Source organism: Hakea prostrata, chromosome 6 (genome assembly GCF_041222555.1).
Source record: "Hakea prostrata isolate BN-2017 chromosome 6, UWA_Hpros_2, whole genome shotgun sequence".
Lineage (NCBI taxonomy): Eukaryota > Viridiplantae > Streptophyta > Magnoliopsida > Proteales > Proteaceae > Hakea > Hakea prostrata.
In genome coordinates, this window is record NC_142605.1 from 36,788,700 (window position 1) to 36,814,903 (window position 26,204).

At 36.7% G+C, this 26,204-nt stretch overlaps 3 protein-coding genes across 4 annotated transcripts; all 3 read left to right on the forward strand.

Moving 5' to 3' along the window:
- The first annotated feature begins 4,144 nt into the window (after positions 1-4,144).
- Positions 4,145-5,931, forward strand: LOC149013797 (uncharacterized). The gene is made up of 3 exons (XM_089159632.1): positions 4,145-4,449; positions 4,864-4,907; positions 4,984-5,931. The coding sequence occupies exons 1-3, from the start codon at positions 4,297-4,299 to the stop codon at positions 5,618-5,620; spliced, it is 834 nt and encodes a 277-aa protein (XP_089015758.1). The 5' UTR covers positions 4,145-4,296; the 3' UTR covers positions 5,621-5,931.
- Positions 5,932-6,825: 894 nt separating this feature from the next.
- On the forward strand, positions 6,826-8,525 carry LOC149013798 (uncharacterized). The gene is made up of 3 exons (XM_089159726.1): positions 6,826-7,091; positions 7,386-7,450; positions 7,647-8,525. The coding sequence occupies exons 1-3, from the start codon at positions 6,918-6,920 to the stop codon at positions 8,365-8,367; spliced, it is 960 nt and encodes a 319-aa protein (XP_089015852.1). The 5' UTR covers positions 6,826-6,917; the 3' UTR covers positions 8,368-8,525.
- Positions 8,526-14,178: 5,653 nt separating this feature from the next.
- Positions 14,179-25,545, forward strand: LOC149013799 (transmembrane protein-like protein). Of its 2 annotated transcripts, none has more exons than XM_089159203.1 (14): positions 14,179-14,524; positions 14,997-15,055; positions 15,623-15,725; positions 17,182-17,291; positions 18,289-18,357; positions 18,556-19,182; positions 20,735-21,267; positions 21,424-21,488; positions 22,791-22,870; positions 23,302-23,406; positions 24,124-24,263; positions 24,338-24,466; positions 24,963-25,115; positions 25,234-25,545. In XM_089159203.1, exons 1-14 carry the CDS (start codon positions 14,347-14,349, stop codon positions 25,370-25,372), a joined length of 2,490 nt encoding a protein of 829 aa, XP_089015329.1. In that variant the 5' UTR covers positions 14,179-14,346; the 3' UTR covers positions 25,373-25,545. The 2 variants fall into 2 exon arrangements, with proteins under 2 accessions (XP_089015329.1, XP_089015330.1); XM_089159204.1 differs by having other exon boundaries at positions 17,188-17,291.
- The last annotated feature ends 659 nt before the right edge of the window (positions 25,546-26,204 follow it).

A 26,204-nucleotide genomic window follows, 5' to 3' on the forward strand; every position in this document is an offset into this window, starting at 1 on the left:
AGAACCGATTTTGAATTGCAAAAATGTAGGACAAGTTATGGTGAGAACGTCTTGAGGTGGTTTGCTTGTTCAGTGGAGATACATAGAGGCACTAGTGAGGAAAGTTGATTAGATTCATGTTGATGGAGTTAAACAGGGTATGGTATGACCTAAAATGACCAGTTGAGAAGTAAAAACTGATGTACATATGGTAAAACTTGAATTTTTAGAGTTTTTATATACGGGGATGAGAGTATTACATATGACCATCCGCTAGGGTTGAACCCATAATCTCTTCACTAAAAAGTATACATCTTTACCACTCTACCAACCCTACAAGCATAAGACTTGATCTTAATATGCCTACTGATAAACTTGATCTTAAACTTAGATCTCTCTACTTTTCGGCTTCTCCTTTTATAATATCTCCATGTAGGCTGTAGCTAACTCCCATTTTGTTGAGGTTAAAATTATGATTATTATTGTAGTTTAGCTCTAATTGCACTTATAGTATGGTCCTTGTCTAAATCCCATTTCCACTGCTTGAAAATGAACCGGATTTGAAGAACCAGTTGAAACTAATTGTAATCACCATTGCTAAATGTGACAAACCACGCATCAAGGATGTCAAGTGATACCATTGCTGTATAGTACAGAGAGTGTATACCCAACTGTAACATTACTGTCTTCCCACAAGGCAGCACAATTGTGTTATAAAAACTGCATATATATTCTATCTATTTTCATAGAGCTAATATTAAAGAATCGCTAAATTTCTTATTTAAAAGATTTCAACATGTCTCCAACAAATTAGATTTTGACATCTTGTGGTCTTCTATGTGTGGAGGTTTGGGAGGCGCGTAATAGAGTTACTTTTTATCACAAGTATCTTCTTGTTTTGTTTTTTTTTCTTTTTTCTTTTTTGGTAGACAAGGACCCTAACCTCACCACTACAATGAGAGACCTCCATGTAGCCATAGAAGATGGATAAACCTTTCTTAGCAAGAGCTAGAAGCACTCTTGCCATCTTTTTGTCCCAATCACTCCTTGTCCCAGTGCTCAAGAATATTCACAGATGGAGCTTTGAGAGACGATTATAACATCAGTGGGAGAGGAATAATCATAACTGATGACCATGAAGGTCAGTTCTTGGAAGGTCAATGTGCTGCTAACTTTGCAAATTCTGCTGATGCAACACAGACAGAAGCAATAAGAGACGGGTTGCTCCTTGCTGCTGCTCTAGATCTCAAGCGGATTTCGGTTTTCTCAGACTGTTTAGCAGTAGTCAATACTTTGTCTCACTAGGTTTTCAGCCTAGACTGGCTTCTAGTATAGTTGTTGAGGACACCTTTTCTTTACTTCACTCCTTCATTGAGATTTCTTTCTTTTTACATCCCTATATCCAGCAATAGGGAAGCTCACCTACTACCCAAGGGGTTCTGCTGGACCAGTTAGTTTTTCTAGTGTTGTAATTATTCTAGTGTTTTACCTAACCTAAGAGAGAGAAAAAATCTCTTGGTTGTCTTCTTAATAAAATCTTTATTTCCTTTGTTAAAAAAAAAAATAAAAAATGATACATATGCAATATTAGATTGTACGATACAATTGTGGTATAAGAAAATGTTATGTAAGGACTATACAAATGAAGTATTAGATGGTATTACACAGTTGCATTTAAAAACATGTATAAGTAGTACTTATGTGGTATTAGACATACAAAAAATATATGAAATGTTTTTACCCTTGCAGTTTCTTTTCTGTATGGTTTTGGTATGTAATATCGATATTACACCAAAAACAATTACTGTATCATATCTTCTGTACCATATCTTAACACAAATCGTTTTTAAAAATCATGTTATACTTTTTTTAAACGGTTTGAAATGGTACGGCTTTACATAGGTGGTTTCAGTCTTGTTACATCCTACCCATGCATTGGAGGTTTTTTTTTATGTCCGTTGTAACTTTGATTTTGTTTGCAAAAGTACACACGCACAAAAGATAAGTTTTATGTGATTCACCTCAGGCTATATCACTTGTTGAGCAGATGATTTCACTATGAGGAAGAATAATAGAGTGCAACGTATCCATTTGCTACCCTTCCCAACCCTTTTGAGAGACCATATGTAGAGAAACAGTGAAAACCCTACTTCAACTAAAAATACTAAAATAATGCTATACCCATAAACACCAATATAATAAGACAAGACCATCAAACATTTTAGGGCCCACAACTGGTTGTATCAAAGAACTTGAGATTTCGAAAATGGCCTTTTGGGTTGCAAAGCAAGCCCTGGAACATTTGTGTGGTGAAAATTGGTCTTCACCACAATAGAAATTAGAATCAGGTACATGATAAGTGATGCCATATGTGCTACCATGCCAAAAAATACTGCTAAAGTGATCACCATGCAGTGACAATTTTTTAGAAGTAATGACATTTATTGCCTACCCTAAAAATCTGACAACCAATGCACGAACCTTCTAAAATTTTGTGTTACTAAAAAATGACACGTGCACTTTAACTAAAAAGACCAAAGAGGCATTGTCAAAACAATAAGGCAAGATCATCAAACAGTTTAGGGCCTAGTCATTTAGGACTCGAGATTCCAAAAAAGGGTCTTTTGGGTTGTTTAGGCCTCCAAAACAAGCCCTAGAATATTTTACATGGTGAAAATTGGTCATGACCATGACAAATTTTAGAATAAGGTATAGGGTAAGTGGTGCTATATGTGCTATCATGTTGAAAAATACTACTAAAATTATCATCATGAATTTATAGTTTTTGAGAAATAATGACATTTATTGCCTAATCTAAAAATCTGACAACCCATGCACAAGCCCTCTAGAATTTTGCGTTACTAAAATGACACTTGCATTTTAACTAAAAAGACCAAAATGACGTATATCCATAAACCCAAAACAATAAGATAGGATCATCAAACTATCTAGGACCCACAACTAGTAATTTCGAAGGACTCGAGATTCTAGAAAAATGGCCATTTGAGTTGTTTAGGCCTCCAAAACAAGCCCCGGAACATTTTACATAATGAAAATTGGTCTTCACCCTAATAGATTTTAGAGTAAGATACATGGTAATTGCTGTCATATGTGCTACCATGTTGAAAAATACTGTTAAAGCAATCATCATGGATTGACGATTTTTGAGAAACAATGACAGTTACTACCTACCCTAAAAATTCAACAACCCATGCACGGGCCTTCTAAAATCTTGTGTTACTAAAATGACACTTGCAATTTGTGGTGATATTAGCCACAAAGAAACTATTGTGGATTAAATCAATAGCGATCATTATATGCACTTGATAAATAATAAAATAATGTTGAAAGTTTCCAAAATTACCCCTATTTCTAAGAAGAATCAAATGTATGCAACTCCACTTCTAGAAATAATATTAGTTCATAAGTTGAATGCTAATTTGAGAATTATTTAAGAGTACTACGGCTTTCAGGACGCGAGTTTTTTTCCCACCTTATGGGCACATCATATGGGTTTTTTCATGATGATCATCGTGCTTTGGCTTATATTTATAGGACAGAATGAAGGAGTAAGAATAACCTTATATATGAATGTAATATTCCTAGATGAGAAAAGGAAAAAAAAAACTTTGAATTCAGAACTTGTAGGACTAAGAGGAAGAAGAGGTGGATGTGGAAATTGGAGAAGCAAACCACCATAGCAAGGAAATTTGATCTAAATGCTACAACCCTGCCTTGCCTGAATAACATATAAAGGCTTTTAACATACTGGAGGCTGTACCATTCATGATGTCTCATTTCTTGGAATGGGTCCTACATTATGGAGTGCTTGTGTTTTATTCTAGCAACCCTTGATGGTACCCCCAGTAGTGAAAGTCCAAAATGTGACTAAGGGGACCGCATTGTTTGGCGTGGAACTGTGGAACGGTAGAAAGGGTGAAAGCATCGACGGCCTTGACCTGTTTTTAAGTCTCTCCTAAGTCATTTCCTCACTGGAGGGGCGGCGCGGGGGCTCGTGTGTGAAACTGTCTGACCGGGTGGAAGGTAATAACCAGAAGGATAAAGGGTAATTTAGGAATAACATTTATGTGTCTCAGTTAATTATTATATTTTTCCTTATATATATTTGTAAATCGAATTCGAGACGAGACGAGAAGAGAAGACATTTAAAAGCTCGTCGGGTCGAGTTTTTAAGGGATCTGAGAGACTGCAAACCTGCAAGAGAGAAAGGTAAAAAAAAAAAAGAGAAACGCAGCTGCAGCGAGAGCTTCTGGTGTCTGGATCTCGTTCTTTGGGTCTCAAGAAGCGCCTTCGAATATGAGGATTCGCAAGCATGCGCAGAAGCTTCAGACTTGTTTCCCTGTGCAGCAGCTCCCTTTTCCTGATAGCCAATCCCCGAGAAGAAGCCCTTCGACACGGGTGTGCGAACTCAACCAATCGCCATGGGATGTGATGACCTTCACTTCCGAGGTACCACACCTCTCTTCCGCAATCGTTCCCAGTCGTTAATTAGAGTTTACTTCTCATTTCACTTTTGATCTTCGTTTTCTTGCATGATCTTTTTACGCTTCAGATTATTAGATCTTAGAATACTCTCGCTCGCTCTGAAGTTCTTTTTGCTGATAAGGAAAACTGAAGAAAACGCACAAGAAAAGGAAATATCTACACTTCTCCCTCCGTTTTCTTTTTCTTCTGTGTCTATTCTAGGGTTTCTATATTGGGTTCGATCTCTTCTATCTGGGACGAGTGGTTTTGTTGAATCCGTAATTGCAGTCAATCAGTTCGATTTCTTCTTTGGATTTCAACAGAACGGCTTCTAGGGTTATCGATTTCGGGGTTCTGATTTTGGTTTCATTTGCGGTGACCTATCATATTTTTATGCAGGAAATGGATGATAGCGAGGCGGAAACTGCAGGTGCAGTGGAGGGGTAAGGAATAATTTCTATATTCCGACAGCAAATTTAGGGTTCTTATTCCCTATCTCATTTACATTATCGTTCGCAGCATTCTTTCGCTCAATGGAACCTGGGAAGAGGATTATAAACTAGAAAAGAAAGAGATTTTATGTTCGTCATCAACAGCTTCGGTTGCAGACAAGGGAAGGAAACGCGAGAAAACGGATATGAAGTCGAAAGTGAAGTCGGAAGAAGAGTTTATCTACTGCAATAAGACAGATGGTAAAGGATGGAAATGTAAGAAAGAAGCTAAACGGGGGCATTCGCTTTGCGAGCACCACCTTGCGCAGCTGAAGTCTTATTATACCAACAACAAAACCAACCCCGGAAACGTCTCCTCTGGCCGGAAATTGAAATCTGGTGGAGCTCAGATTTCTGCTGCTACTCCTGCCAACAAGGTTTGTCGTCGAAAGAGGTCTTCTTCTTCGAAGACGCCCTCCTCTAATTACTACTACTACACTGGGTTTGGTCCTTTATGGGGAAAGGGAAGAGCAGAAACGAAAGCCAAAGCTAAAGCCAAAACCGAGAATAGGGAGGAAAAATTCGATTCTAGTAATTCTGCTTCGACTCGAGAATCCTCATCCGATGACGACGCAGGAGTGGAGGAAAATTCTGATGAAAATGGAAATGCTGGAAAGAAGAAGAGAGCTCGTGTGAAGACGAGATCCCTTAAATCGCTGCTTTAGATTTTAGTTTTAGTTTAGTTTAGTTTTTTTTTTTTTTTTTTTTTTAATTTTAATTTACTCTGTAAAATAAATTTTTGTTCATCTTCTCTGTAAATGATATTCATAGAACAATTACCAAATGAAATGGCAGTTTTCTGTGTGGTGTTGTTTTCCTGAGTTTAATATGGGTTTGTACGTTCTGCTACTCCTAGTTCGGTAATTAGGATTATATCGAATCTTCCTTTTCCTAGAGTATTAGAATTTTTATAGCCGTTGATTTATTTGATTTAATTGCCACAATATTTTTGACTGGATGACCTGTTGCTGGGAGCAGAAAGAAAATCGATTCAGACAAATGATCATGACTGTCACCTCCCTCTTCCCCAAGTGGGATATTGAAGAAGGATTATCTTAAAAGGAGGAAAATTTACCCCTTCCTCTTTTTCTTGTTTTCTTTTTTCTTTTCTTTTCTTTTCTTTTGCAAATAATTTATAAAAAAATTATACTTGATGAATAGTATCACTAACACCACTTAGTAAATTGGTCACAGGTTTCAAATATTTAGGAGTTTGACATCTGAATGGATATTTTGTCGAGACTTAGAGGATTTTAATTGTTTTTTTAGAAAGAGAATTTTAATTTCATTCGTTAATGTAAAGTTATCAATTCTATAAAAAAAAAACCATAAAGGGATAGCATTACATAATTTACATCTATGTCACGATTTTTCCCCAAGTTGGGCCTACATAAATCCCAGGCCCATGAGAACAATGGGACCTCAAAGTGGGGAGAGAACTGTAGTTAAACTCACGAGTCAGGTTTTCTGCTGGTGACAAAGTTCAGATAAAAGCTGCTTCAGCCTTGAGGATGAAAAAATCCTGGAAATAGGTTTAAAATCGAGATCCATTTCCTCAAACCGATAGAAAATCAAGCCTGATACAATGATACGGTTCAATTGATGGCCTCCACCGGAATCTTTCCGTCTCGAACTTTCGCTTTCCGCCTACCACACTTTAAATTTGATTGAACCAAACCAAACCAAAACGAATTGTGTAACCTCTCCTAACTCAGAGTGTGCAGTAAATTTAATATCCCACTCCGCTTGAGGGCTATTTGAGTAATTTGAACACAAATCAAGGGTAGTTTAGTAAAGCCGTCACGGGAGTCGAAATGCATCCTGAGGGGGGTCGGAAAGTAACAGAAGTCTAGGAAACCTGATTATCCCACCTGTGTTTTGACAGTGTGGAAGGAGCGGCAGGATCTAGAAGCTAGCCAAGTTGTTGCGCCTTTGAATCGGAATCCGGTGATTCTTTAGAACATGAGGATCCGAAAATATGCTAAGATCTCCCCTACCTCTCTCTCAGAGGTTCCCAGCGATTCCTACAACAGAGTGGTTCTTCAGACGAACAACGTGTGCGAGCTCAACCGGTCTCCTTGGGATGTGATTGTGTTCCCTCCCCAATCGGACGTACTTTACCCAGAAGAGTACCTGGTCAGTATTCTTTTTCTCTACTCTGTTCATGTGTTTATTCTGCTTCAGATCTGCAAGAAAAGTCCCTCTTCGCAGTCCCCTCTTCCGTGACTATCGGTAATGTCTATTCCTTCTCTCCATCTTCTTGTACTAACTCGTTTTACCTTCGCGTTTAGGGTTTTTGTGTTTGGGACTCTTGTGCTGAAATTTATGGAAACCCTAATCCCATTGCTTCCTGTTGTGTCGTGTATTTATTTCTGTCTTAATCACTCTACTGCCCACAGGGTTCATTTACAGTGTTGCTAACTTATGCAGGTGAATGGGGCTGATAGAGTTTCAGGAAACGGAAGCGACGCCGAATCCCTGATCGCGATGGAGAGGTCGTCAGCTTTTTTGGATTTACAGTCTTGTATCTTGTGGAGTATTTTTAGGGTTTCCGTACCTTACATAATTTACCGTTGTCTGTTTCCCGCAATTTTTCTCCAAATAGGAAGAGATAAGTAAACTATCGGGAATTTAAAATTAGAAGAGAACAGAAATGATGTTGATGATTGTTTGAATCTCTTAAATGTGCAGTTTTTGCAGCCTTGCTTCGCTGAAGGTATCGTGGGAAGAACAAGAGGAGGAAGAGAAACAGCAGCGACAACAAGAAGAAAGGAACTTTCTACTTGTCAAGAAGAACGGAAAGAAGAAAATTGGGACCACAAGGAAAGATGGAACCAGATACTGCAACAAAACGGATGGAAAGGGATGGAAGTGCAGAAGAGAGGCAAAACAAGGGCATTCCTTGTGCGAACACCACCTTACGCAGATCAGGTCATACCATCACAATTCCACCCATACTTCAACAACCGCTACCAGGAAATCTTCTAACATATCCAAACCATCGATGGCTGAGAAAGTATTTCGGCCCCGGAATTTGGGAACAGTATCATCGTCGACGCCGTTGTCAGAGTTCTTTTACTACTCTGGGTTTGGTCCTTTATGGAGGAAGAAGAGAGGAGGAGAAGCCGTAGGAGCAGATATTGATTCCAACACCGGCGGAACGAGAGATTCGCGCTTTGTTTCTGTGCATTCGCCTCAAACTTCGACCCCTTCTTCACCTTCATCAGCTCGACTTGATCATTCTGATGATACAGTGTATGTTGATGATGATGATGACGAAGATTCCATATACGATGACAGTATTGGAAGAAAAAGAATCCGGAAGCCGGTGAAAGCGAGGTCGCTTCAATCCATACTTTATGAAAGACAGAAAACGGAAAAGAGCTTGGAGAGAGAGATGACTCGGGAATGAAAAATATTCTCATAAAATGTCAAAATCGGAGAACCGTTCGATGATGTATTCTCACTTTTCTTATCTACTATTATGTTTCTGGTTGTGCCGTACAACTGTATTCTTTTCCTTTGTTAAATCGATTCAACTTTTGAGAAATACAAATCTCTCTTCCTTCGCCAGGATACCAAGCTGACCAGTACGATACCATCTGATCCATAGATAATAATATGGAACAAACGATTGATGGCGTTTTTGGTCATTATTTGCGGATTTTACGTGATCTTTTTGATTTATTAATAAGTTAATGGTCTAATCTTAATGTGAATAATCTCAATCGAAGCTCTTGACCATAATAAAATATAAAATCGAAGCAGAGTGATTATCTAGAGATTCCTTACCCGATAACGCGTCTCTGTCTTCATGATAATCAAGCTTTTTATGATTCATGAGGTCACGACCATGTTCTCTCCTGTTCTGCAATTGCTAATTCATAAAAAGAGATGCGATCTGATCTATTCATCTTTATTGATTTGCCAGTCGCGCACCTTCAATGAAAAAAAACGCGGCAAATTTCAGATTTATCACTCTACCCACCAATTACTGCATTTCTAGTTTTCTTTTTCAAATGGTCAGTCGGATTGGTTCAATAAACCCTAATTCCGGTAAGTTGTTTCGGAGAGATTGAGAATGGACCGGGGAAACATATAATTACCTCAATCGACCGATGAAGTCTCTGTCTTCATGATAATCAAGCTTTTGTGATTCATGAGCTCACGACCATACCATCTCCTGTTCTGCAATTGCTGATTCATGAAAGGATAATCAATCTGATCCATTCATACTCTCTTCTCGATTTGCCAGTGGTACCTTCAATGGAAAAACGCGGCAAATTTTAGATTTATCACTCTACCAATTGCTGCATTTCTAGTTTTGTTTTTCAAATGGTTAGTCTGATTGGTTCAATAAACCCTAACTCCAGTGAGTTGTTTCGGAGAGATTGAGAATGGAAGAAGGCGGAAGCATGTAATTACCCCAATCAACAGATGACAGAACCACCATGCTTGGCATTCTGTAATAAACTCAACTCTCATCGTCGATGATCCATCTCCCTGTCTGAATAATGAAATTAAAACCTGTGAAGTTAGCCACAAGTAAATCCATAATGTTCTAACCGTCTTTCTTCAACAAGCAACTAATACAGCAAGGATCTGTTCTGATTTAGATGAAAACAAGGTGAACGCTACCTTTCATGATCTGTTCATCTCGGAACAACTGCGACTGCCAACACGAAGCTCTCTGAATGATGAAATTAAACTCTGTGAAGTTAGCCACAAGTAAATCCAAGAATCTCTAACCGTCTTTCTTCAACAAGCAAATGATATAGCAAATATCTGTTCTGATTCAAACAAAAACTAGGTGAACGCGCCTTACCTTTCAAGATCTGTTCATCTCGGAATAACTGCGACTGCAACAGGAAGTTCTTTCAAGATCTAATGACGGACTCTCAGAGAAAGAGACATAGACAGAGGTATAGAGCGCCAGTATTCAGGTTCAAATTCGCAATTCGTAAATCGGAAGACGACTGCAAGATCCATTTCTGTAATTCGAAGAACTCTTCTACGTGGTAGTTGATTTGCTTGCAGCGCCATGCATACCAACACAGGCAGTTCTTAATTCCATCCCTCCTCAAATCTATGAGCAAATTGGTTTAACCCACACCACAAGCGTCGAAATTGAATTCCCGGGTTTTTCTTTATAGGGTGGAGGGAAATTTTTTTTTTTAATTTTTAGGTGCATTGCTGGGGGAAAGCGGGAAATTCCGCTTTAATTGAGAGGTATATTTGGAAAAAACTGAAAACTTATCGAGATATTTGAAACCAAAGGGCAAAGGGCTAAAGGGGTCATTTCACTAAGCCACGCTACATAAAGTACATGACACAAGACGTGGTGGGATTACTCTTGGGGTTCAACGTTTGATCTCCGATATTTTTTCTTGACTGTACTTTTGATTGTGATCCACACCAGTCAATATGGGAGTCTGGATCATCTCTCTCAACGGGTTATTGACGACAAATTACCGGGGCCCATAAGATTAGGGTAATAAAAAAAAAATTTTAAATTTATTATTTTTTACTTATAGACTCTACATTGTTTGTGGTTATAAAGTCGTTGGGATAGCACAGATTGCTCCTCAGTTATGAGAGATGATTTACACACCTAATATAGAGGCTGATTACTAGCAAAATAGGAGTGTGAGATCATCTCTCCGTTAGGAAAGCACTCTATGCTCTCCGACGGCTTTACAACCACAAATTACACTGGAACTCACAAGAGATTATAAAGATTATATATATATATTTTTAATTATTTTATTATTTTTACTTGTGGACCCCACATAGTTTTTTTTTTTAAGGAGTGCTACCCCTCAACAAGGAGATGATCCGGACTCTGCAAAGGAGATCTTGTTATTACAGTAATACTGTGTGTGACAATTTGACCCTTATCCACTCTGTGGCTGGATAAATGTTTTCGTGTTCTCACACGTTCTTGATGGATTTATGAATAAAGTCATCAGATCTTTCTAGCCAAAGAGACAAAGTGGGATTGATGGATTCAAGTGCTGTTTTATTAACTTTTAATGGATTCAGATTCAGAAGATTATTTTTTGAATTGACATTTGGATATTAAAGTAAATTGAAATTATTGAATATGACTTTTTTTATTGTATTTTTACGGTTTTGTTGATTTGTTGACGTGGGTTAAAATTTGAGACTTCAGGCTTTCAGCAGCCATCATGTCCTCTACGTTTCTTAGTTTTTTGTTTTTCTTACATTTTCTATATATTTTTCAATTTTTTTTAGCATTAAATTTTTAGTATGAATTGTATTTTTATTTAATAATAAATTTAAACTCATAAAAAATCGAAATAATCTAGTAAGATAATCTGGTCAGTATAAATAATACATGAGGATCGTCCATTCACATCCCTAGCTTTGACCTCTGAGTCAAGTGGCCCATTGAAAGGCACTTCGCATCCCTAAGGTAGAGTCTCTGCTTTAACAATGTTGCTCAAATCCTTACATGGAATTAAATCATCCAATTATGGACAATCTCAATCAGCTGCAAATTAACCAACTAAATAAGGGAGAAAAACGGAGTTAGGAACACAAAAAGCACCAGCACACAAAAAGCCGAGCAACAAACAGGCAAAAATGATTTTCATTCACCCCTAAACGACGAACGGAAAACACATTGCCAAAAGGAAAAGCATTATTTTCATACCCGGACATTTCACCCCAGCCGGATGACAATTTTAGGGGTAAAAGCCAAAAGGAAAAAGCACTATTTTAGTTAGTTTTGTAAATGCAAACTCAGTTTTAACTAGTTTTGTAAAGTAAAACATTGAGTGACTATTTTTGTAAGGAGAAACTTAAAAGCAACTAATCACGGAATTTTTCCACTAAATAACCAAATCACTTTCTTATTTATGAGGATGCTATATGGGAACAAATCATATAGAAAGGGTGAGAGATTGCTTCCTATGAATGCTTGCGAGTAGTTTTGGCAACAAAAGCTGTAGCTTTTCTTGGCACATCAACCACTTCCCTTGAACTTGAATCCATTAGATACTCTATGGATGTGGCTCTTTTCCTAAATCTTCCCCAACTGCATTTGTTTTCAGGCTGTAAAGCGGCTATACTGGCCCTTAATAGGCAATTCTAGAGCTTAGAGTGGGTGAGCAACAGCTTGGTTGAAGTTGTTCAACACTTGTAAATCTAGTTTTGAGTCTCTTTTCATTAATCATATTCTTCGATCTATAGGTTTTCTTACAGACTTCCCAATTTGTAGTTCTAAATAGTTCAGTGTTTCTCATGTATGGTGGTGTGATCCACCAAGTTTCGTTGTAAACCAGTCTCTTTTTTTTGCCTCTAGAGTTATTGCTCTAGAGAGCCTATATGAATTTATATTTTCACAGAAAAAAAAAATAAATAAATAAAACTTGTTTAATATAAGCTATATGGGCTTGGACTAATTTAAAAAAGTCCAGTCCAACATAGGATAAATACACATTGAAATCCAACCCAGAAATCAATATTAGCCGACGTCAGTATTCAACCACACCACCAATCACCATGCAATTATATTTTTCCATCCACGAATTGTTAATCCAGTATTTCATCCAACGAAACAATATATATTTAATAACGTCTTATTATTAATATATTATAGGCCAACAATGGATTTATACACATGTAATCTTCCTCTCTTATTCTCTTTCTTTTTTTTGAGTTTAAATATTTGGGGATATCAATCAATTATGATATAATTTAAATATAAAGTAATGAGGACAAATACCATGTTTGATTATGAATTTTTACCTTACTCTTATATTGAAATTTAAGTATCTTATCAAGAGAAAGAAAAATCATTCATTGTGACTTGTGAAACGATATCACAATGCTTCACCTAATAAAGAGGCGTTGACAAAAAGCTCTTCGTCTTTATAGTCCTCTTACATGAGTCGAAATTATCTAAATGTGTTTTAAAACGTGACAAGACATATTCACATTAAAATTGCCCAAATGAGTACATCTCAATGACATTAGTTGATGTGACGAGATAATATACTGGGACCATAGCCCCATGAGGCAGGTGAGAACGTGTGGAGAGACAGAAGTTTGAATCTACTTAGTCTTATATTCTTCACATAGGAGATTATCACCGTTGTGCTAGAAGCATATCAACAACCAAAATCAATATTGATTTCATGATTAACATGCCCTTTAAATGTAATATCCAACCTTGCACTTTCTAGGCCACACAGCCTTACAGGGATCTCTTCCTTATTTTGTTAATAAAGAAAAGTGATTTTTTTTCTTCTTTGTAGTGTTGAAAATGAGAGAAGAGAGAGAGAGAGTGGTTCAATTGTAATCAATTTACAGCCAAAACAATGTGTTACATCTCTTCTTATAGAAATATCACTACATGTTTCAAAATTTTTGTAGACTTGTTTTATTGAGTTTAGATCTCTGATAAGATTTACAAATATTGAATTCAAATTATTCTAAATTGTACATGAGCTTGAGCTTAGGTAGAATTTACCTTGAATTGTTATCATATTATATGTTAGAAAATACATTATGGTTGATAAGCTATTATCGCATGTAACTAATCATAGTTTGAACTTGTATCTTGTGCATATAGTTCATGCCATGAGATTCAATTAAGACTAGAGTTTATATGAGCAATCTTTGTGAAGAATTATCTAAAAACTTGTCATTATCGAAAGACTTATCCTTTTAATAGGTAGAAATGGAAAGGTGAATCAATTCAATTGATACGTATCGTAATTTACAATTAAAAACAAAAATGATACATTGATACGTATCTGTACCGGAAATTACCAATACGACGCGAGTCGCAAATGGCAAGCGAATAAAGTCAAAGATTTTTTTACAAAAAAAATAATAAATTAAAGATTTCAATCTAAAAAAGGGAAAAAGTTAGTAAATCAAAGATCTTCGTAAAAAAAGATTTCAGTCGTTGAAAGGATTTGATTGGAAAGCTGGATCCACGTGTCAAATCCAACGCACCGGATTGGTGTTGTCGGTTCGACGAGTACCTATTTCCGTAATTTCCTGGTGTTGACTCGAAGAAACGAAGACGACCATGGTACAATGAGGTCATGGGATCGAATATTGTCCTGATAATTTATTTGTATATTCAATATAAAAAATTCTTACTGAAAATAATTAATTAAAATTAAGAAGAAGACATATATAGTGTTCGGAATACTGCTAGCAGCGAAATTTCTTCCTTGCTTGAAACTTGAAAGATACAATTTTTCAAAAGAAAGGTGATAAGTGGTAACTGATAAAAGAGAAGGAAAACCACTTACGGTCTTCCCTCTCTTGAATATCATCGTTCTTCACTTTCTCTTTCTCTTTCTCTTTCTCTTATTCATACGGAATAATTTAACGAGTTGCTAGGAGAATCATGGCGAAGATTCGGATTCTGAAACATGGTGTTGGACTCTGTTTTTTACTGTATTTTTCTTCTCTTCTGGTTCACTGCTCTTCCTCTGACGGGGAACTTGGACTTAATACCTATACGGTTTCGAGCTTCCATTATCCGGATATCAAACTCAATTCCTATGACTGGAGTTATATAAGAGGTCCGTATCCTTGATTCTCTTTGAATTTCCTACTTTGATTCACCTGCTCGTTGACTCTCTCTCTTCTTCTTTTTTTTCCTCCGTTAAATCTTTGGTTTTTTTAATCGAGAGTAGTTGAAGATCAGATGAATTTTTGGTTACCTACTTCTTGTGTACTTTGTGGAACTTCTATCCTGCGTTTGTAAATTAGGTGCTCACTCTGGTTCTTGAGTGAATGAAAACTGGAAATTTTAAACCAAAGCCCTAAGAAACTGAAATTTCCGTTTTTCATTTCCCATATAGAGATGGGATCATTACTTCTTAATCATGAGGTGTTGGTTTTAATAATTGCTACAGTGATATTAAATAAGTATTAGTATAATTATTAAATGTTCTAATGTCAACATGCAGCATCAAAGATGTTGCGTATTTTTGTCTTCACTGGGATCCTTTGTATTACTAATCGTGTTTTTCTCCATTTTATTTCCCTTAGTTGAGCTGCCGCTTTGGTTCTCTGCAATGTCCATCTCAGTGAAGACTAATGCAGATATTGTAAGTATGATTACTTTCCTCATAAAATTCCGGAGTCTATTTGATTCATAGATGGTTGTCTGAAATCTGAATTTTAAGTTTGTTCTGGTGAATTTTAAGTTTTTCAGGAGCTGGGTACATTTTCTAATTTTATAGTATACAGATACTAGGCTAAAATCAATGTTAGAATCATTGGATGATCTAGAAACTTTACTCTTCAAGCATCCTGTCTGATCTCATAATTTGAAATGCATAAACGTTTGATTGAGCCACCGAATTAGGTAGTTAAACTGGATAAGATGGTTAACATAGCCAGTTAGACTACTGGACTTAACTATGTAATCCGTTTTGATAATTTCATTTAAGGTATGCATAATGTCATTGGGCAGCTGGGCTGACCGAAGTTAGTTTGCTGGTTCAATCATGTCAGTTTCACACCACTCTCTGGGTCAATATTATGTTTAGGGTGATGGTGATTATATTAGTTAACTTGCTTTAAACACGTTACCTTGAAGTGTTACGGGTAAAATGTTGGCTTATCAGGCTTCTAGATTTCTTACTCTTTCTTGTCATGTGTCATGTGTGCAGGATAAACGGACCATAATAGGGTTACATAGGAATACACAACCCTTAATATGTTTCCGAGGCCGCAGTCTCCCTCTTCCAGATTTTCCAGACTCTTCTTTCAAAGGTTTGGACAACACGTCTTAGTGAAGCTACTATTTTGGTTTTACATCGAGTGTCTTGCCTGATCAAGTTTATCAAGTGTTGGAGGGTACTTTTGATGAGTTTAGCCTAAGTTTATTACTGAATGTCTTAGCACCATGGATAGGGAATTTCAAACGTATTAAAGGCAAGGCTTATATCATATTCAGAAAACAATTGGGATATAGTAGTTTCTCTTTTTTGCGTATTAATGATATATGCTGTTTGCAACTCCTTATTTGCTTATTCTTGGGACTGTCTTAAGAATTAAATTACAATGCAATTATTTTTTTCTGATGCATTCAGATTTGAAATAAACTTTGTGTTGGTTTATGTATGTCTTAGGCCTTTGATCCCTTGTGTTTCATTGTAATAGGCCTGGAATATGGGTACAGGCTAGGCATCCATGATTAGTTAAGTATATTTGTTTCTTATTTCAATTGCATATCAATTAAGTGATTTAGATAGACTGGATTAGAATTCTACAAACCTAGTTCTGTTTTGAATCTGTTCATATTCAGTTTATGTTACCTTATTAGCTAAGGCCTAATGTAGGATTAGGTTTTTATTTTTGTGTACTGTATGTAAGTATGTTACAAGGTCAGCGTCATTCACAAATCTTGATTAAAAGACTGCTACTATCTTTATATGTGAAGACCTTTTGTTTGGTCAAGGCTGGGTGGTGTTTAATCCATCCAAACAATTTTTAGTGGGAAGATCGGGTGCCCTTCTCTTTCTCTTGTTATTATTCTTTTTCCTCAATTCTATTCTCCAATGCTTCCAATAGGAATTGTCTCTTTTCTCTCTTTTCTTTTCTTTTCTTCTCTCTCTCTTTCTTTCTTCCGTTCCTTTTTATTTTTTATTTTATTTTTAAACAATTTCTTGTCTAATCTGGGTTTCATATGCAAGATTTTATTTTTACATGGATTACATTTGCGGAAATTTGGGCATCAGATTGCTGTCAAGTCTGAAGAGTTGTTTGTCATCCTCAAGGAGACCTTTGACCATAGTTTGACCTTGATCAGGCCTTGCAATCTGGATTTATTGAAGAGTTCTGATTCTGCCTCTGTTTTCGCCTACTTAACAGCGTCTAGTTGAGTTGCTACTTCAATAACTGTGGCTACGGCTTTTATATTGCTGTTTAGTATGTCATAAGATCAGGTTCAATTGGCCATAATATTTCTGTTATCGGAATTGCAGTCTGATTTGTGAAATTATTGTTATGCTCCACCTTAGTCGATTTAGGTTTGTAGTGGGAAGCTTAAGTGCCCACTGTGTGGGAGTGGGTTTGTAATTCATGCTGTAATAGAGGTAGAGTTTGGTTTATGAATCTATTTCTTTCTACTCCAGTTGTATAGGTACTCCTCATCACACCAGTTTGTTTTTCTAGTCCAACCACTTGATGATTTTAGCAGCTACTGAGAATCTTTTATTTTTTGAAGCTTTAGGTACTTTCTCAAATTTATCTATTGGAGGAATGCGAAAACATCTGAGTGAGGAGCTGTGCCATATTTTGGAGGAAAATACGACAGTCACATTGACAAATGAACAGGTCTGTGTTGAAGTAAAAAAATTGAAGTTGTTATGATAATCTGTAAAATGCCAGGTATTTCTTAGGTGGAAACTAAAATACTTTTGAGTTGTGACATCAAGCTGTCAATGTGAATAAGATAGGGATTTGTTGCAAAAAAATGTATATGACTTTGCCCCTTAATTATTTTATTGTCTTCTTGTCTCTTTTACTTAACCTGCAAGGGTCCATGTGGCCGAACTCATTGAGTTGGGATAAGGTTATGGTGGTTGTTGTTTGTATACCATTCACTGCAGAAATGAGTTAGCAATAGGATTGAATCAACTAATTATGTGGTCTCTACTAACTAATATGCTGATGTAAAATTTATCAGAGAAAGTTCTCATAGTCTGATTAGGTCCGAGCTGAACTTATAGTCCAGGTATTTCATCTGGTGAAAAAGTAAATAGTGACAGGCTTCCACAAATGTAGGTTTTGAGGTCATAGTGCACACACCCTTACCCTGCTTTTATTGAGAGGCTATTTATAGACTTGAACCTGTGACCACTTGCTCACAACAGAGCAACCCTCAAGTACCCTTAACGTAGATAATTCGAAACAGTTCTGCGACTCTGCATACTAGCTGCCTCTCAAGTCTTGGTTCAAACCTACAGGCTTCTGAATAATGATGATTGACAATATTCTCTGGAATGCTGCATAAATTAAGTTACTTTTGACGTCTGATCCATTTTTAATGAAGAATGACTGGGAATGTATTGGATACAAGCAGTAAGTGCGCCAACTTTACAACTCTGAGGTCCAAACTTTATGCATTATTACAAATCTTATTCAACATCTGACCGCAGTGGAAAATGTCGTTATCTCATTAGATGACCTGGGTGAGATGGTGTTCAATGAGAAAGGAGTTATTTTTTTGTTCCTTCCTCTCCATTATTGTTTTTTGCCATTCCCTTATCATCTTTAGAATCTTGCTTTTGCCATTCCAGAAGTATATCAAACTGAGGATGTTTTCTTGCAGATCTCTCCAGGAGTCTGGTATTTTGGCCTTTTCAATGGCAATGGACCTGTGAGAACACAATCGAAAATGGTAGGCACCATTAACTCAAGGTTCTGGATACGTTCTGCATTAGTTCTGTAAAATCTTTTCTCATTTGAGTTTATTGTTTTAGCAGCATTACAATACTTCAAGAAGATAAAAGAATTTTTGTCAACCATAGTCGAACAGTCTAAATATCAAAATTTTCACATTTATCCACTGAGTACCACTTCTGTGGCAACATTGCAGATTTCTCGAGGCTCATCAATCTCCTTCACTGCCAACGTAAGTGTGGAAGGATGCACAACCTTGACAATGTTAGGCCCATATTGCAACCAGACTGTTGATCTACTTTCTTGTGTGAGATCTGATGTATATGGGGATCCCAAAAACCCTTCAGCTTCTGACGTGTACAACACGACTATAAAAAATGTCATTGACTGCAGAAATTCTTATGAAGATAGATGTCAGAGAAATGATGAGGGAAAGACATACTCTTTGGATATACTTGGGACAGCAGTGCAGTTGTCAATTATGGCTTCAGATGTCAGATTCAATCAAACGCCCTCTGCAATTGGCACAGAGGAATCTGGTGAAATTATTCTTATGTGTTATGCTCGGCATGGTTCGATTCCGTTGACAACCTTGCATGATTATTCAAGTGATATAAGTAAAAAGCCTTTGGTTATTGATTTTCCAAAGGAAGGTAGCTGGTACTTTACTATTCAACCCATCATCAATCAGTCAGATGTCCAGGAGAGGATGGTAGAACAGAATATCAGCAGTAAAGTTTGCTATTCTATGGAGTGGAAAGCAATTGAATGTCCTGTGGGAAAGAGCGGAACAAACTGTACAGGGCAAAGATACATGCTCCAGGTGAAACTAATGATGGATTTTTTTTCTTTTTTCTAAATATTTATTTTGCCAAGTTCTCCCTGTTTTGAGTTCCCATTAGTATTTAAAGTTGATTGATCCTATTTTATCAATATGGATATCCACTCTCAACTTGGGTTAATCAGAAGCCTTTTGAGTGAACTTGGCAGAGAAATGATGAACCAAGTTAATGGATAGGAATTTACTAGGATGATGAGTGATGGGTATGTAAGCACTAAGCGCTGAAAAGCAGAGAATATACAGCCCATGTCAAAAGACTCAAAAAAGGCCGAAAATGTAACCGCAGGAATTCTTTCTATCAATGTGTTTGTGTTAGGAAAGAAGTATCTGAAAAGAGCAAGAAATTAACTGGTTTTGTATGCGATAGCAGATGATGTTTATACCAGTCTATCATCACAGCTGTGTCTGGCATTTGGTAGATCTCATACAGTAACTATCCCAATCCTACAATGTCTTAATTCGTATCTTGCTTCAGGGTTTATGTCTTCTTCCTAGCCAATCCAGGGAAACAAAAAGACATTCACAAGGTTGTGTTTGATCAGAGAAAATGGCTAAAAAATACCGCTGTTTCTGCCTGGGATAAAATGGAAAGGGAAAGGATGACTAGGAATTCTCTATCTATTGTAGTGATTGTTAAAATAGATAAATGAAGCCTTACCCAGTGGGTATTTACTTTTGGCAGAGAAAAACATTAAAGTAAATATACTTGACATTCAGATTATTCCTTTGATTCCATGCATTCGTCCACATAACTCGGTAGAAATTCCTCATGGAGTATTGGATGGCGAAGATGATATTGACCTAAATATACTGCAGGGAATTTTAGGTACAACAATTTCAAAGATCCCATATCATTAAATAATTCTCTCTCACCAATATAAGTTACTTTATTACTGGGTAGCAGGTACACTTCAAGCACAGAAATGGCTATTACCACTCCATGAAAATAGAAGCACCAAAATTGCTGCCCCTCTCAGATCTAAAGATTGATACATTGTTCAAAATTCTTTCAGGATGGATATCTCCAAAAATTCCAACAGCTACACTTCCCAAAGTTCTTTCGAGCCTGAAAGTTCCACTGGATCCAACCATGCTTAGAAAAGAATTAGAAGGCATTTTGGTTTATCCCCGCCCATCCCTCTGCCCTGATTAAATTGGATAGGTTCCCTTTTGTGGGGCACCTATTTTGACTCTACTTGGCCTTTGGGTTCAACCATTTGGACATAACTATTTGTAGTTCTTTCAGTTTTCCTCCTATGAATCTGTGATTGTAAAATGATATCCATCTCTTTTATCAGACATATACATTTCCTCCCTTGAATCTCTGGATCTCATAGAACTTGTTTACCGTACTTCTCATATTCAAAAATAATTCTTGGGGTACCAGAATTTGCTTCCAAATTTCTTGTTGTCTCATTGTAGTAAATCAAGTGGAAATGCATCTTATTTTTGTTATGTTTTTCTTATAGTTGATGCTTGAAGAAACTTATTTGCAGGAGTAATGTATTGACCAGCTGAGAATGGTTGTCTGCAGACGGTCAGGAAAAACCCATCTGGTCCTTTTGAATCTTATTATTTGCCGATGGATGGAAAGATGTCCTTACAGTCAAGATCTGATTTTCATCTGGAGCCCCTCTTAAGCAACAACTCTGTTGGAGACAAATTAAATTTTGCTTGGACTTATTTTGTTCTGGACATTCCCGGTGGAGCGGCTGGAGGAAGTATACATATCCAACTAGAATCAGATACAAAACTGGACTTTGAAATATATGCCAGGTTTGGAGGATTACCATCTCTTGATACCTGGGATTATTACTACTCGAACATGACGAGCTATAGCAATGGATCCATGTTTTTCAACGTGTATGATTCAAGTGATGAAAAGTCCAATTTTTATATCCTATATGCTGGAGAAGGAACTTGGAGTTTTGGTTTAAAGCACCCAGTTAATAGAAGCAGTTCCTCTCAAACAACCATGTCTATTTCTGTTGAGAAATGCCCGCAAAGATGTTCTTCTCAGGGAACGTGCAAGCCTGCTGTGGATGCCAGTGGATTGACCTTATACAGGTGAACTTTTCATCTTTTATGTTTTTCTTGAGATCCTTTGAATGATTGTGGTGTTATCCTGCACAAGGACTTCAGACTAAATTCACTTTTATTCTCCACATGAGTTAGTTGCAGAACCTGTTATTACTAACTTATAGCATGTTGGCTAATTTTCAGCTACTGTGCTTGTGATCGGAGACACGGAGGTTTTGATTGCAGTGTAGAGATTGTTTCACATACGGGTAATTCATTTCAAATTTTATTAGAATTGTTGTATATTTGGCAATGGATTCCTCCATGTTAGAAGTTCACTTAAATCCCATATAGAAAAATCAAAAGTAATTGTATGTCGGAGGGGGGAAAAACCTTCTCCCAACTACTTGCACTTTGGTGAATGTCTGGCACCCCTATCTATATCCTTTTAAACATTACATTCATTCTTTCTGACCACTTTGGCTGAATTACCTTTCAGTCATCTCTTGACTTCTTGTGACTTATATAATGTAACCAAACCATGTCAATTTAAATTTCTCATTTGCCCATTGTTGTTTGCCGTGAACAAATTTGTTTGTTTCATGGAGTAGTTGTTATGCATTATTTTTTTATGTTACTGTTTTTCTGATATCTGGGAGAAGGATCAGCTCCAAGGTTGTCAATGTAGATCATACGGCATTTCAAGCCCAGTTATTTGGTTTCTTGAATTGATGATTTTGCGGTGACTATTCACTATTCAACAACCAAAAACTATGATTTTCTGTTTTCTGACTGGAATAAAGTGTTCAAATATGCAATTTAAGGTTATGAGACATCAAACAAATGTTATAGGATTGGAGTGGTAAATACCAAGAAATAAAGAAGGAAATGAACAGAAACAATTTTTTTTTGAGGGCTCAATGGATAAAGTTGAAAAAGATATAAAGTTATAACAAATTATGAAGTCAAGAGGCAAAATGGTTTACTCTTTAAAGCGTGACTACTGACTAGTCATACAGTGGTGCTGTGTTCTGACTGCAAATAAAAATGTGCATTAAGTGTACGAGACTTTAAACAAGGATTATAGGATTGCAAGTGTTATAGGATCAGAGTGTTAATGCATGCATGAGATATACAGTTCTCAAAAATAACAAATTCAAGAGGCCAAAATGGTATTCATACACAGAAGGGGGGAGGGGTGCAAAATGTTTACCTTTAGCGTGACTACTCATACTTAGATTTCAAAATGTTTTGGTTGTGTCTGACTAATACCTGGGTTGGTTTGCCGTTCCAAACTCTGCAGTGGTTTATAACTCAAATTGTTCCATTGACCAGAAAATCTATGGTAAGCTGGCCGCAATTTATTGAAACCACTTGTTATGGGTCAGCTGGTTGCATTACTCATTAATAACAGCTAAGTTATCAAGGAGCTTCTTTAGAACAGCCTCTCAAGTGGCTTGCAATCAATCTGTCATTCAACTTGGTTATGCATCTACTCGACCTAATAATGTTGCTGTTGCATATTCATGCAAAATAAATAACCTGTTGCATGTTTTCTTGACTTAATGCAGGGCATATATGGCAATCAATTGCTCTTATTGCATCAAATGCAGCAGCCGTACTGCCTGCACTCTGGGCACTTCGTCAAAAGGTGAACTTTCTTTTTGGTACTCAATGTCTTGAAATTATGGAGTATTAAAAATCGGTTGTTGAGACAAGCTAAAGCAAAGCTTGTGTGGCTGAGGGGGTTGTTCTTGTTTATACCATAGTTCTTGATAAACATGAAGAACTCAATTGAATGTATTATTTCTCTTTAATTTCTTACAAGTTTGTCAGCTTCAAATTATTTAAAAGTATTGTTTTTTGAACCAAGAGCCTCTTTATGTCATATACTGCAATCCAACTGTTCAGTTGTACTTCTCATTTTCTTTTAATTGCTTCAGCAGAATGTCCGTACAGAATCCCTGTTCTATCATTTAGTTCTGGTTCTCTTCCATTAATTCTAATTTCATGGTTGTTTTTATTTTTTTTAGTGATAGACCATAACCCACGAACTCCATGAATTTCTGTTGTTCTTTATAGGCATTGGCAGAGTGGATTCTCTTTACTTCTAGTGGAATTTCAAGTGGATTATATCATGCATGCGATGTAGGCACATGGTGCATTCTTTCATTCCATGCTCTACAGGTATTTGGGTTTCATCTGTAAATCTTTAGGTGAAAATTTTAAAAGGGAGGTTGAAGAATTAATGGTGTTAGAGTTCCCGTTAGTGATTAACAAACAAAGGGAAAATTTACTTGGATGCTTTCAATATTTTTTGGGTCTAGAATATGTGAATTTTGTTTGCATTGGGGGTACAACTACCAAACTTGTTGGTTCTGCGATTTCTGTGTCTGTTAGCAGCATAATTGTCATGGGGACTAGGGACCAAGGCATTGGAGGGGGCTGGATGCAAGGCAACCCAGCAGTGTGACCAAAACACTTGCTGAGGCGACAAAGGCACATCTCATTAATGTGATGAATGTACCTTTTTTTTGGTTGCCTTTGTAAACACAGACAATATCTGACTAGTTTGGTAATGAGAAACCCAAAGGTTGGTAATCAAGTAATACTGAATGAATTCTAAACCCTATCCTAGGTGCTTTAGAACCCTGTTGTTGGGTATCAGTCTGATAATTACTAAAATAAGTATTCATTAATTTCAAAATCACAGAAATTAAATAAATAATTGTATGCATGAAGCACCAAACAATAACTTACCAGCGGGTGTGAAGGATCTACAGAAAAATGGAAGCACCTCAATATCTGTTTCACCTCCTTGTTCATGTCTATGTTATTAGTCATCATCGTAAATTTCGTTTCTGCTTTTATTAGTAATTTTTTTTAAATGTGATGCGGTTTCAGTTTATGGACTTCTGGCTTTCTTTCATGGCTGTTGTGACCACTTTTGTGTACCTTGCTGACATTGATGAACGCTCCAAGAGGACAATCCAGACATTTGTGACAATTCTTACAGCCCTTATGGCTGAAACTGGTGCAACCAGGTAAGTGACTGTGGTCTTATGTATTATTTTCAGAGGAATTGTGGTAGATAGTTGAATGTAATTTGTCTCTGCAGGTCTTCCAATATCATTATTGTCATCTCTATAGGAGCTCTAGGCCTTGTTACGGGATGGCTGTTAGAGTTATCTACTCAAGGTAGATCAATATCTTGGTCACCAGTATTTTGTGTTAACATTCCTCAAAGGTATGTTCCCTTCACCTGACAAGCTGCGGCTTGTTTTAAGTTATGTGTCTTTTCTCAAATTCTCAGTTATTGAAGGTTCTAGTGGTCTGGTGATGACAAGTGGACAATTTCACATGAATACAGGGGCAGTTGCTGGAAACTGCCAAAAAAAATTGTTTTAGACTTGGTGAACCTCCAAAAGATAGTATTTGTGGACTAGGATGGATATGCAGCAAAGAAAATACTCCAAATCAAACTTCCCCTTCTGACCCAGGCTTAAAGTCCTCGATTCTGTAAAGCATAAGCACATTCTCCTTTAGTAAACCATTGTTTTAGCAGATACCATGAGCATCCCTTTAGTAAACCATGACAAAATAAAATGGAATGAAGTAACATGCTATTAACATGATTATGTCCTACAATTTTATGTACAAGTATTGTAGGTGGCTAGTGGAGAAGTTACTCATATTGATAAAAAATAAATTCTGAAACGAATTAGGAATATTTTCTGCTGCAGATGGCAAAATATCAGAGGATCGATGAGCCATTTCTTCGCGACATTGCTCAAACGCTTTCGTTGGGCTTTTGTTTTCATGGGGTTCATTGCATTGTCCATGGCTGCAGTTAGCTGGAACCTTGAAAATACTGAAAGTTACTGGATTTGGCACAGGTATAATGTAACTGAACTCCCCAACCCCCCCCCCCCCCCAAATCAGTGCATGGGCAGATACCTCACATAGTCAGTCACTTTGACTCAACCCTCAATTATGTTGTTAATGGTTTTGCAGCGTCTGGCATGTCACCATTTTCACATCGTCCTTCTTTTTCCTATGCTCAAAAGTGACTAGTATAAATGATGAAAGTAATGCACCTGCGGACATTGAATATGAGCTAGCTCGGCAGGATTCACTTCCAAGAAGAGAATAAACAGAGGAAGTGAGATGATTTAGTCCCAATGGGGTGGCAATTTTGGTTATGACATAGTGGGAGTAGTTCAGCTTCAGAACCCAGAAGGCCAGAAGTAAAGCTTGACCAGCTCAGCCTAAGTAAGATAATTATTAATATCTATTTATATTGTAGAGCTTAGTTCTCTTCCCCTAGTAAATACTTCAAGATATAGATTTTGTTAGAGCTGACCGTTTCATCTACCTGTGCATAAATGTTTATTGTCGATTATTTATAGCAGAGGAAAGGATTGTATAAATGTAATGAGAAACTTGATTAGGGTGAAAGATCCCAGTTAAAGCAAATACTTATGGTGGTAAAGGATCTTGATTTTTTTTTGGTAGAGTAAAGGATCTTTGATTGAAGTAGATATTTTGGGGTGGTTTGTCAAGTATATATATATATATATATATATATGTTCTAAAATCCTGCTCGGCTATCAATGTGTGTATATATATAATTTTTTACTTGAGCCCCTCCACTTTCATTATAAACCTAGTGTGCCCCTTCAAAATTGTAATCTTACAAATCACCCCTCCACATTTAACATAGTCAAATTTTTATAAGTTTTAACTTTGATTTTACACCCTCATTTATTAAATTTATTTGAAATCCTAAAGAATTTTTGCATGAGCCTCCTCAATTTCTATTGGAAACTCTCCATACCTTATACAAAATCAGAATCGTACAAAGCCTTCCTCCATACTTCACACCAGTAATTTTATTTTAACTGTGAATATAATTTTACTTTTTTCCTATAAATTCTTAAATAATATTTTTAATATTTATTTTAAAATCCTAAAAAAATATTATT